Here is a 12,813-nt window from a genome sequence, read left to right on the forward strand (position 1 = left end):
TAGCAAAAGGATTTGAGTACAGGAGCAGGGAGGTTCTACTGCAGTTGTACAAGGCCTTGGTGAGACCGCACCTAGAATATTGTGTGCTGTTTTGTTCCCCTAATCTGAGGAAAGACATTCCTGCCATAGAGGGAGTACAGAGAAAGTTCACCAGATTGATTCCTGGGATGGCAGGACTTTCATATGAAGAAAGACTGGATCGACTAGGCTTATACTCACTGGAATTTAGAAGATTGAGGGGGGATCTTATTGAAACGTATAAAATTCTAAAGGGATTGGACAGGCTAGATGCAGGAAGATTGTTTCTGATGTTGGGGAAGTCCAGAACGAGGGGTCACAGTTTAAGGATAAAGGCCTTTTAGGACTGAGATGAGGAAAAACTTCTTCACACAGAGAGTGGTGAATCTGTGGAATTCTCTGCCACAGGAAACAGTTGAGGCCAGTTCATTGGCTATATTTAAGAGGAAGTTAGATATGGCCCTTGTGGCTAAAGGGATTGGGGATATGGAGAGAAAGCAGGTACAGGGTTCTGAGTTGGATGATCAGCCATGATCATACTGAATGGCGGTGCAGGCTCGAAGGGCCGAATGGTCTACTCCTGCACCTATTTTCTATGTTTCTATGTTTACCCTTCTGAGCCACAGGGTCAGGCTCTGTGCCAATGGCATGACCACTGTTGCTTTCCCCAGGTAGGCTGTCTCCCCCAACAGGAGTACTTACTGTTAAGGGGTACATCCATTGGAGTACTCTCTAGCATCTGCCTCTTGCCCTTTCCTCTTCTCACTGTTACCCACTTTCTGTCTCCCCAGACCCTGGAGTGACTACCTGCCTATAGCTCCTCTCTATTACCTCTTCACTCTTCCTGACCAGACGAAGGTCATCGAGCTGCATCTCCAGTTCCCTAACGCAGTTCCTAAGGAGCTGCAGCTTGATGCACCTGGCGCAGATGTGGCCTTCCGGGAGGCTGGGAGTCTCCAGGACCTCCCACATCTGACACCGAGCACAGAAAACCAACCTCAAACGCATACTTTCTGTCTGTATTCTACACAGATAACCTACCTCGCCTTGACCTTTTATCGCTGAAGCCCCGTTAAGCCAAAGCTTTCCTATTCTGTCTCCCTCTACTCTGTTGCCAGCTACTCTGATGCCCACTGTATAAATCTATCTTCTTTTTAAACTGTTCTCGCTGTTCTCACTGGCTGTCATCCACGCACTTGCACGGTCGTGCCCCGTTCAAACTGCTGAAGAAATAGTTCTAGTGGTTGAGTAAAAAGTCACTAAATTACAGCTAATTAAATAAGGGGTTGATGCAGGATCAGATGATGTGATGTATGATGTGGGAGCTGGTGGACCCCATTGTGGATCCTGGTGAGCACATCTGTAGCAAGCGTTGGCTGCTTGAGGAACTCAGGCTCAAAGTTGATAATCTGGAACCTGAGTTTCAAACACTGCAGCACATCAGGGAGTGGGAGAGTTATCTGGATTCTCTGTTTCAGGAGGTGGTCACACCAATTAGATTAGCTGCCACAAATTCAGTCTGTGGTCTGGGACAAGAGGCTGTGACTGTGAGTAAGGCGAGTAGTGAAATCCAAGAGACAGTGCTGGAGGAGCCTCAGACCTTGAGATTGTCCAACAGGCCAGATCCTTGCTCCCTGTGTGGATGAGAGTGGGGACTGTAGGAAGGATGAGCAACCTAACTGTGGCACTGTAGTTCAGGGAGACATTCAAGAGGGGGGAGAGAAGAGAAATGTAGTGGTAATTGGGGATGGTATAGTCAGGGGAACAGACAGAATTCTCTGTCATGAGGATAGAGCTTCCTGAAGGCTGTGTTGCCTGCCTGGTGTCCAGGTTCAGGTCATCTTATCTGACCTGCAGAGGAATTTGCAGTGGGAGGGGAAGGATCCAGTTTCACGGTCCATGTGGGTACCAACGACGTGGGTGGAATGAGGAAAGAGGTTCTTCTGAGGGAATTTGAGCAACTAGGAACTAAATTAAAAAGCAGTATCAAAAAGGTGGCAATTTCTGGATTACTACCTGGCCCACATGCAAATAGGCACAGGGTCAAGAAGATTAGAGAGTTACTGCATGGCTCAAGGATTGGTGTGGGAGAAATGAGTTTGAATCCATGGGAAATTGGCAGCAGTGTTGGTGAAGGACCGCCGGCTGGTGGCGTAGTGGCATCAGCACCAGACTTCAGAGTGAAGGCTCCCAAGTTCGAATCCAGCCGGCTCCCCTGCACGATTTCCGTCCATGCTGGGTTGAGCGTCGAGCTAGCAACTCTGCCTCGTAAAAACAAAAAAGCCTGCTAAAAAAATACTGTCACAATGGCGTCTCGATGGCTCCACTCAGAATTAAGGGCTTTCTTCTTCTTCTTCATTGGTGAAGGAAGGGGCTGTACCAATGGGACAGGCTCTACCTGAACCATCATGGGACCTGGATCCTAGTGAATTGCATAAGTAGGGCTGTGGACAGGGCATTAAGCTAAATAGTGGGGAGGTGGGTTCAACATATTGGAGAAGTATGGATAAAGTAAAAAAGAAAAGTATGGATAAAGATAAAGAAAAAATAAAAGAAAGAAAAGAGAAAAATAAGAGCGGAGTGAAGAAAAGTCAAGTGTAAAAGAGTAAAATATTACAAGATTTTAAGAACACAATGAGTGTAAGGGCACTTTATTTGAATGCTCATGGTATTGGAAACAAGGTCAGTGAATCTGGCTCAAATCAGTACCAAGGGGTATGATTTAGTGGCCATTACAGAGATGTAGTTGCAGGGTGGAGAGGATTGGGAATTAAATTTCCAAGGATATCAGGTAATACAGAAGGATCGGTAGGAAGGTAAGGGAGGTGGGATAGCTCTTAATTAAGGATATCAGAGTGATAGTGAGAGACGATATAAGATCTAAGGAGCAGAATGTTGAATGCATCTGAGTAGAAATTAAGACTAGTTAAGAGAAAAAAAATCACTGGTGGGAGTTGTCTATCAGTCACTGAATAATAACATTACAGTGGCACAGACTGTAAAGAGAGAAATACTTGAGGCATGTAAGAATGGAACAGCAATTATCGTGGGGGACTTTAACTTGCACATAATATTGGGTGAATCAAGATGGTCAAGGCAGTCTTAAGGAGGACTTCATAGAATGCATCTGTGATGGTTTTCATGAACAGCATGTTCCTGAACATACTATCTTAGATCTGGTCCTGTGTAATGAGACAGGTAAAATTAGTGATCTTGTAGTTAGGGATCCTCTTGGAAAGAGTGATCACAGTATGATTGAATGATGTATGATTGAATTTCTCATACAAATGAATTTCTCATAAAACTGGTGTATTATGCCTAAACAATGGAGACTGCAATGGGATAAGGAAGGATTTGGCTAGTGTAGACTGGGAACACAGACTATATGGTGGGACAGTTGAGGAACAGTGGAAGACTTTCAAAGATATTTTTCATGGTGTTCAAAAAAAGTCTGTTCCAGGTAAAAACAAGGATGGTAAGGGTGGGGAGAACCAGCCTTGGATAACTAAGGAAATAGAAGAAGCTCATCCATACAAAGTTGCCAAGAGAAGTGGAAAACTGGAAGATTGGTAAAACTTGAAAAAGCAACAAAGTACCACTCAGCAAGCAATAAAAATGGGGAAGCTAGATTATGAAAATAAACTAGCACAAAAGATAAAAACAGATAGTAAAAGTTTTTATAATTATATAAAGTGGAAAAGGGTGGCTGAAATGAATGTAGTTCTCTTGGAGAAGGGGAAATTGATATTGGATAATGAGGAATTGGTCAAGGCTTTGAATGACTATCTTGTGACAGTCTTCACAGTTGAGGACACATCTTACCTGCCAAAGAGAGATGTTATGGATACAATGGGAGGTGAGGACCTCGATACAATAGCTATCACTAAAGTGGTAGTGCTGAGCTAACTTGTGGGTCTGAAGATAGATAAGTCCCCTGGTCCTGATGGAATGCATACTAGGTTACTGAAAGAAATGGCAGAAGTTATAGTAGAGGCTTTGGTGATGATTTACCAAAATTCTTTGGACTCTGGGCAGGTCCCTGTGGATTGGAAGACAGTGAATGTCACACCACTGTTCAAAAAAGGATGTAGGCAAAAGGCAGGTAACTATAGGCCAGTTAGTTTGACGTCTGTTGTTGGGAAAATGCTGGAAGCTATCATGAAGGAAGAAATAGCGAGGCATCTGGAAAGAAATGGATCCAACAGCATGGATTCAGCAAAGGCAGGTCCCTTTTGACAAACTTGCTGGAGTTCTTTGAGGATATAAATAGCACAGTGGATAGAGGGAAATAGATGGATGTTATTTACTTGGAATTCCAGAAGGCATTTGATAAGGTGTTGCATAAAAGACTTATCCATAAGATAAGGATGCATAGAGGTAGGGGAGATGTATTAGCATGGATAGAGGATTGGTTAACTAATAGAAAGCAGAGAGTTGGGATACACAGGTGTTACTCTGGTTGGCAATCAGTGGTGAGCAGTGTGCTGCAGTGGCCAATGCTGGGCCCGCAACTATTCACGATATACATTAACGATCTGGAAGAGGGGACCAAGTGTAGTGTATCGAAGTTTGTTCATGATACTAAATTGAATGGAAAAACAAATTGTGCAGAAGATATGGAGAATCTGCAGAGAGATATAGATAGATTAAGTGAGTGAGCAAAGGTATGGCAAATGAAGTACAATGTTAGTAAATGCAAGGTCATCCACTTTGGAAAAAAAATGAAAGAGCAGATTATTATTTAAATGGTAAAATATTGCAGCATGCTGCTGTGCAGAAGGACTTAAAAACTTAGAAAATAGGTGCAGGAGTAGGCCATTCGGCCCTTCGAGCCTGCACCGCCATTCAGTATGATCATGGCTGATCATCCAACTCAGAACCCTGTACCTGCTTTCTCTCCATACCCCCTGATCCCTTTAGCCACAAGGGCCATATCTAACTTCCTCTTAAATATAGCCAATGAACCGGCCTCAACTGTTTCCTGTGGCAGAGAATTCCATAGATTCACCACTCTCTGTGTGAAGAAGTTTTTCCTCACCTCGGTCCTAAAAGGCTTCCCCTTTATCCTTAAACTGTGACCCCTCATTCTTGACTTCCCCAACATTGGAAACAATCTTCCTGCATCTAGCCTGTCCAATCCCTTTAGAATTTTATATGTTTCAATAAGATCCCCTCTCAATCTTCTAAATTCCTGTGAGTATAAGCCTAGTTGATCCAGTCTTTCTTCATATGAAAGTCCTGCCATCCCAGGAATCAGTCTGGTGAATCTTCTCTGTACTCCCTCTATAGCAAGAATGTCTTTCCTCAGATTAGGGGACCAAAACTGCACACAATATTCTAGGTGCGGTCTCACCAAGGTCTTGTACAACTGCAGTAGAACCTCCCTGCTCCTGTACTCAAATCCTTTTGCTATGAATGTCAACATACCATTTGCCTTTTTCACTGCCTGCTGTACCTGCATGCCCACCTTCAATGACTGGTGTACAATGACACCCAGGTCTTGTTGCATCTCCCCTTTTCCTAATTGGCCACCGTTCAGATAATAATCTGTTTTCCTGTTCTTGCAACCAAGGTGGATGACCTCACATTTATCCACATTAAATTGCATCTGCCATGAATTTGCCCACTCACCTAACCTATCCAAGTCACCCTGCATCCTCTTAGCATCCTCCTCACAGCTAACACCGTTGCCCAGCTTCGTGTCATCCACAAACTTGGAGATTCTGCATTTAATTCCCTCGTCTAAATCATTAATATATATTGTAAACAACTGGGGTCCCAGCACTGAGCCTTGCAGTACCCCACTAGTCACTGCCTGCCATTCTGAAAAGGTCCCATTTACTCCCACTCTTTGCTTCCTGTCTGCCAACCAATTCTCTATCCACATCAATACCATACCTCCAATACCGTGTGCTTTAAGTTTGCACACTAATCTCCTGTGTGGGACCTTGTCAATAGCCTTTTGAAAATCTAAATGTACCACATCCATCGGCTCTCTCCTATCCACTCTACTAGTTACATCCTCAAAAAATTCTATAAGATTCGTCAGACATGATTTTCCTTTCACAAATCCATGCTGACTTTGTCCGATGATTTCACCTCTTTCCAAATGTGCTGTTATCACATCTTTGATAACCAACTCTAGCATTTTCCCCACCACCGATGCCATACTAACTGGTCTATAATTCCCCGGTTTCTCTCTCCCTCCTTTTTTAAAAAGTGGGGTTACATTAGCCACCCTCCAATCCTCAGGAACTACTCCAGAATCTAAGGAGTTTTGAAAAATTATCACTAATGCATCCACTATTTCTTGGGCTACTTCCTTAAGCACTCTGGGATGCAGACCATCTGGCCCTGGGGATTTATCTGTCTTTAATCCCTTCAATTTACCTAACATCACTTCCCTACTAACATGTATTTTCCTCAGTTCCTCCATCTCACTAGACCCTCAGTCCCTTACTACTTCTGGAAGATTATTTATATCCTCCTTAGCGAAGACAGAACCAAAGTAGTTATTCAATTGGTCTGCCATGTCTTTGTTCCCTATGATCAATTCACCTGTTTCTGACTGTAAAGGACCTACATTTGTCTTGAACAATCTTTTTCTTTTCACGTATCTATAAAAGCTGTTACAGTCAGTTTTTTTGTTCCCTGCCAGCTTTCTCTCATAATCTTTTTTCCCTTTCCTAATTAAGCCCTTTGTCCTCCTCTGCTGGTCTCTGAATTTCTCCCAGTCCTCAGGTGTGCTGCTTTTTTTTTGCTAATTTATATGTTTTTTCTTTGGACTTGATACTATCCCAAATTTCCCTTGTCAGCCACGGGTGCACTACCTTCCCTGGTTTATTCTTTTGCCAAACTGGGATGAACAATTGTTGTAGTTCATCCATGTGATCTTTAAATGCTTGCCATTGCATATCCACCGTCAACTCTTTAAGTATCATTTGCCAGTCTATCTTAGCTAATTCACGTCTCATACCTTCAAAGTTACCCTTCTTTAAGTTCAGAACCTTTGTTTCTGAATTAACTATGTCACTCTCCATCTTAATGAAGAATTCCACCATACTATGGTCAATCTTAGGACCTCGCACGACAAGATTGTTAACTAACCCTTCCTCATTGCTCAATACCCAATCTAGAATGGCCTGCTCTCTAGTTGGTTCCTCGATATGTTGGTTCAGAAAATCATCCCGCATACATTCCAAGAAATCCTCTTCCTCAGCACCCTTACCAATTTGGTTCACCCAATCTATATGTAGATTGAAGTCACCCATTATAACTACTGTTCTTTTATTGCACGCATTTCTAATTTCCTGTTTAATGCCATCCCTAACCTCACTACTACTGTTAGGTGGCCTGTACACAACTCCCACCAGCGTTTTCTGCCCCTTAGTGTTATGCAGCTCTACCCATATCGATTCCACATCCTCCTCTATGCTAATGTCCTTCCTTTCTATTGCGTTAATCTCCTCTCTAACCAGCAATGCTACCCCACCTCCTTTTCTTTCCTGTCTATCCCTCCTGAATATTGAATATCCCTGGATGTTGAGCTCCCATCCTTGGTCACCCTGGAGCCATGTCTCTGTGATCCCAACTATATCATATTCATTAATAACTATCTGCACATTCAATTCATCCACCTTGTTATGAATGCTCCTCGCATTGACACAGAAAGCCTTCAGGCTTGTTTTTACAACACTCTTAGCCCTTATACAATTATGTTGAAAAGTGGCTCTTTTTGCTTTTTGCCCTGGATTTGCCTGCCTGCCACTTTTACTTTTCACCTTACTACATTTTGCTTCTACCCTCATTTTACACCCCTCTGTCTCTCTGCACTTGTTCCCATCCCCCTGCCACATTAGTTTAAAGCCTCCTGATAGGTAGGGATAGGAAGAGGATGGCAGCAGTGATAGTTAGGGGGTCAGACAGGCGATACTGTGGACGCAGTAAAGAAATGCAGATGGTAGTTTGCCTCCCAAGTGCCAGGGTCCGGAATGTTTCTGATTGTGTCCACAATATCATGAATTGGGAAGAACAGCCAGAGGTCGTGGTACATATTGGTACCAATGACATAAAAACAGGTCCTAAATCAGACTATAGGGAGTTAGGGAGGAAGTTGAGAAGCAGGACCTTAAAGGTAGTAAACCCAGGATTACTGGTGTGCCACGTGACATAAAAACATAGAAAACGTACAGCACAGTACAGAACCTTCAACCCACAATGCTGTGCTGAACATGTCCTTACCTTATAACTACCTAGGCTTACCCATAGCCTTCTATTTTCCTAAGCTCCATGTATCCATCCAGGAGTATCTTAAAAGACTCTATCATTTCCGCCTCCACCACTGTCACCGGCAGCCCATTCCACGCACTGACCACTCTCTACATAAAAACTTACCCCTGACATCTCCTCTGTACCTGCTTCCAAGCACCTTAAAACTATGCCCTCTCGTGCTTGCTATTTCAGCCCTGGGAAAAAGGTTCTGACAATCCACATGATCAACGCCTCTCATTATCTTGTACACCTCTATCAGGTCACCTCTCATCCTCCGTCGCTCCCAGGAGAAAAGGCCATGTTCACTCAACCTATTCTCATAAGGCATGCTCCTCAATCCAGGCAACAGCTTTGTAATTCTCCTCTGCACCCTTTCTGTGGTTTCCATGTCCTTCCTGTAGTGAGGCGACCAGAATTGAGCACAGTACAAGTGGGGTCTGACCAGGGTCCTATATAGCTGCAACATTACCTCTCAGCTCTCGAACTCAATCCCACAGTTGATGAAGGTCATCGAGCTGCATCTCCAGTTCCCTAACACGGTCCCTAAGGAGCTGAAGCTCGACGCACCGGGTGCAGATGAAGGCTGTGCAGGTTGTTTCTCTGGTTATGAAGGCATATGGTGCATTGGCCTTCATCAACCGTGGGATTGAGTTTAGGAGCTGAGAGGTAAGCCCGCTCATCCCCTCCTCCCTCCCATCATCCCCTCCTCCCTGTGTAATATCTCCTCCTCCCTCTGTAATATCTCCTCCTACCTTCCTCTCCTCCACCTGATCCTCCTCTCTTCCCTCAACCATTCCTTTTCCCTCATCACCTTCCCCCTCTCCTCATTCCCTCATCCTTTCCTCCTTCCCTTCATCATTCTGCTCCCTCCTCTCATCACTTCCTCTGTCCCCTCATTTCCCTCCTCCCTCATCCTCTGCCCCACATGTACTTTTCTTCTACCTTCCTCTCCACTCATTACCCTCCTCCTTCCCTACCCTCCTCACTCCTCATTCCCTTCCTCCCCTACTCTTTTCCCTATCCCCTGTTCTCACCCCTCGTGTACGTCTCCCTCCCCTCACCCCTCTTCCCTCCTTCATCTGCCTCTCCTCCCTTCCTCCCTTCTGTGCACTCTGAATCTTTTCTCCGTTCACTCCTTTGATATTTTCCTTCAATCTGACTTTTAGTCGATTTGCTCATGTCTGTCAGGTGAGTCAGCAGCTGGCATTCCTAGTTATTTTACCAAGGCCTGGGAGGGCTGCTGAAATCATCCTTTCTGCTTCTTTACAGCCTTGTTATATGGTTTGGCTTGCATCACATTTGCTGCTCTAGCCTCTCTCCTTGAAGGGGGCGTTCTACAGGTATGTTGGCCACATTTCCATGTTGGGGTGGCTCTGGGCTTAGATTTAGGGCAGATAATAGAACAGCTCTCCGGTCAATCTATCCGTTTTTCCAGCCATGTCATGGATCCATTTCCCCAAGACCACACTCCAGTGCCTCAATGGTCCTTGCTTCTAGCTGACATTTACTTCCTGATGGTTTGGGACCACAGGTACATTGAGACCCAGAGCCATATGGATGGCAAGCTTCTTGTGAGGAACTGACTGGGTTTTCAAGTTAATTGAGTAATTTCATAGCCAGGTCTATGAAGATCAGTAATATATTCATCAGACCTTTGGATCCAAATGTAGTTTTGCAGACCTCCAAACAGGCAGCAAATAATCTGCTGGAGGAGACAATATGTCAAACCACACCTGTGTGGGAAAAGTAATTGTTGATGTATTGGGTCAAAATCCTGAACTGCGACTGAATTTTCCTGAAACATCAACAAATGCAGGAAGATCTTCGGGTGAATCTTTGATCTGGGCTGAAATAATGCTCTGTTAGGGTGTTATTGATTACCCTTGCTTCCTGTTGTGGGTGTGTACACTCCTGAACCCAGCCAGAGACTTCTTGTTTGAGAGGTCATGGAATCTAGGTGTGGCTGAGGAAAGGACTAAGTTTAGTGTGGATGATGGAAGGGCCTAGTTAGCTATGATTCCCCCCTGTTGTGAAAGAACCTGGTTTAAGAGTGATGCTCCCTCCTGTTGTGGAAGGACCTGGTTTAGCTGTGATGCCCCTCATCATTTGGGTAGGCTCCAATATTTCCATGATGCATCCCTCCATTAGTGAAGGACCTGGTTAATAAGTGACGCCCCCCCCCCCATTGTGGAAGGACCGGGGTTAACTGTGATATCCCCAACAAATATGGAAGGACCTCATTTGGTTGTTATGCTCCCCACCACTAGGGAAAGACTTGGATTAGCTGTAATGCCTCCAACATTTGTGGAAGGAATTGATTTAACTTTGATGCCCCATACCATTGTGGAAGGACATGGTTTAGTTGTGAACCCCCAGCAGTGGGGAAGGACCAAGTTTAGTTATGATGACCCCAACTGTTGTGGAGGACTCATTTAGCTTCGGTGCCTCCCAGCATTGCTGAAGAACCTGGTTTAGCTGTGATGGTCTCTCCCCCACTGTTGAGGAAGGACTTGATTTAGCTGTGGTGCACCCCCTGTTGGAGAATTGCCTGTTCACTTGTGATGGCCCCACCATTGAGGAAAGACCTGTTTTAGTTGTGATGAACTTCACCATTGGCAAAGGACAGGGTTTAGTTCTGAAGCCCACCACCATTGGGGAAAGACCATTTTTACTTGTGATGCCTCCCACTGTTTGAGAAAGACTTGATTTTGTTGTGATGTCCCCCACTACTGGGGAAGGACTGAATTTAGCTGTGATGCCACCCCCTACCACCACTATGGAAGCACCTGGTTTAATTGTGATGCCCTCCACCATTGGGGAAGCGTTTGGTTTAGCTGTGATGCCCCACCATTAGAAAGGAGCTGGTTTAGCTTTGATGCCCACCACCATTGTGGCAGGGCCTGATTTAGTTATGGTCCCCTCACTGTTGGGGAAGACTCCGGTATTTCTGTGATGCACCCCACCACTGGTGAAGGACTTGGTTTAGGAGTGATGATTCCATCCCTGTTGTTGAAGGACCTAGCTAGTTGTGACAGGATCTAGTTTTGCTGCTATGCCCCAAACCAATAGAGAAAGACCTGGATTAGCTGTGATGCCCCAACAATTGGGGAAGGACCCCTGGTTTTGCTGTCATGCCCCCACCACTGGAGAAGAACCTAGTTTTGCTGTCATGCCCTCACCATTGGGGAAAGGCCTGGTTTTGCTGTCATGCCCCCACAGTTGGGGAAGGACTTGGTTTAGTTGTGATTCTCCCACCATTGTGGAAGGGCCTGATTTAGTCGTGATGTCCCCTCAGTTTTGGGAAAAGACTAGTTGAGTTGTGGTGCCCCCCACTGTTAGGAAGGAACTGGCTTAGCCATGATGCCCCCTGCAAATGGGGAAGGACCTGCTTTTGCTGTAATGCCCCATTGTATCTGGCATTGGGCTGCTAAGTCTCAGGACTGCTGATGGAGCACCCTGCCCATTTTGGAGGGGACTGATTTGGACAGAGTCCAGACAATTATGTGGTCCAGTGGTGCAACAGAAGCACTGCTATCTCAGAGTTCCAGTGATATTGGTACATCCCAAACACAACCATCTCCATGCTTACTCCACATCCCAAAGACATGCTGACCAGTAGGCTGCCTGGCCACTGTCAGTTGGTCCCAGTGAATGAGGTAGTTTGGAGAATAGTGGGGAGTTGGTGGAGATATGAGAGAGTATAGGTCATGGGCAACTAACAGGGAGTAGCACAGTAATTAATGGGAATGCCCTGAGGGCTAGCATAGACTTGATGGGTTGAACAGTTTCCTCTATACTATGAGAAATATATATCGTTTTACACTAGTGCCAAAAGTCAACTTTATCAGGTTAGTCTTTGTATAAGATTAACTGTAAAATATTTCACCTTCATTCTAGGGTTCCTTCACAGTGATGAGCATGATCAGTAATCCCTTGCTGGGGGTATTCATCCTTGGAATATTTCTACCTGCCACTAACACCACTGTAAGTACAGAAGAGAAAAAAAGGGATGAGGGGGCCATCAGGATGGGTAATGGAGGCAGAAGCAGAAAAAGAAAAGCATACAGAAGGGATAAAACAGACAGTACATAAAGTATGTCCTCCAATCTAGGTAACATCTTGGTGAACCTCTTCTTCACCCAGTACAATGCTTCCCCATCCTTTCCATAATGGGATGATTAGAATTGAATGCAATGCTCCAGATGTGGTCTAAGTTTTGTAAAGCTGCAACATGACTTTCCAACTCTTGAACTCGATGCCTCAACTAATATAGGCAGGTATACCATATGCCTTCTTTACCACCCGATCAACTATGTAGCCACTTTCAAGGAGCTATGCACTTGATCTCTTTGCACATCAACACGGTTAATATTTTACTGCCTCTTTACATTTGCTCTCCTACAGTGTAGCACCTCAGATTTGGCTGAATTAAACTCCATCTGACATCTCTGCCCTTGTATGCAACTGATCTATGTCTTCTTGTATCTTTTGTAATCTACACTATCCAAATATGCAGGCAACTGA

At 44.8% G+C, this 12,813-nt stretch overlaps 1 protein-coding gene across 1 annotated transcript in view; it reads left to right on the forward strand.

The window, feature by feature from the left end:
* Window positions 1-12,813, forward strand: part of LOC132405765 (sodium/iodide cotransporter-like) — a 140,667-nt gene that overhangs the window by 79,242 nt on the left and 48,612 nt on the right. Inside the window, exons 10-11 of the mRNA XM_059990777.1 lie at window positions 9,559-9,629; window positions 12,187-12,273. Coding sequence (XP_059846760.1) covers window positions 9,559-9,629; window positions 12,187-12,273 — 158 coding nt within the window. The remainder of the gene's footprint in view (window positions 1-9,558; window positions 9,630-12,186; window positions 12,274-12,813) is intronic.

Source organism: Hypanus sabinus, chromosome 16 (assembly GCF_030144855.1).
Source record: "Hypanus sabinus isolate sHypSab1 chromosome 16, sHypSab1.hap1, whole genome shotgun sequence".
In the NCBI taxonomy this organism is placed as follows: domain Eukaryota; kingdom Metazoa; phylum Chordata; class Chondrichthyes; order Myliobatiformes; family Dasyatidae; genus Hypanus; species Hypanus sabinus.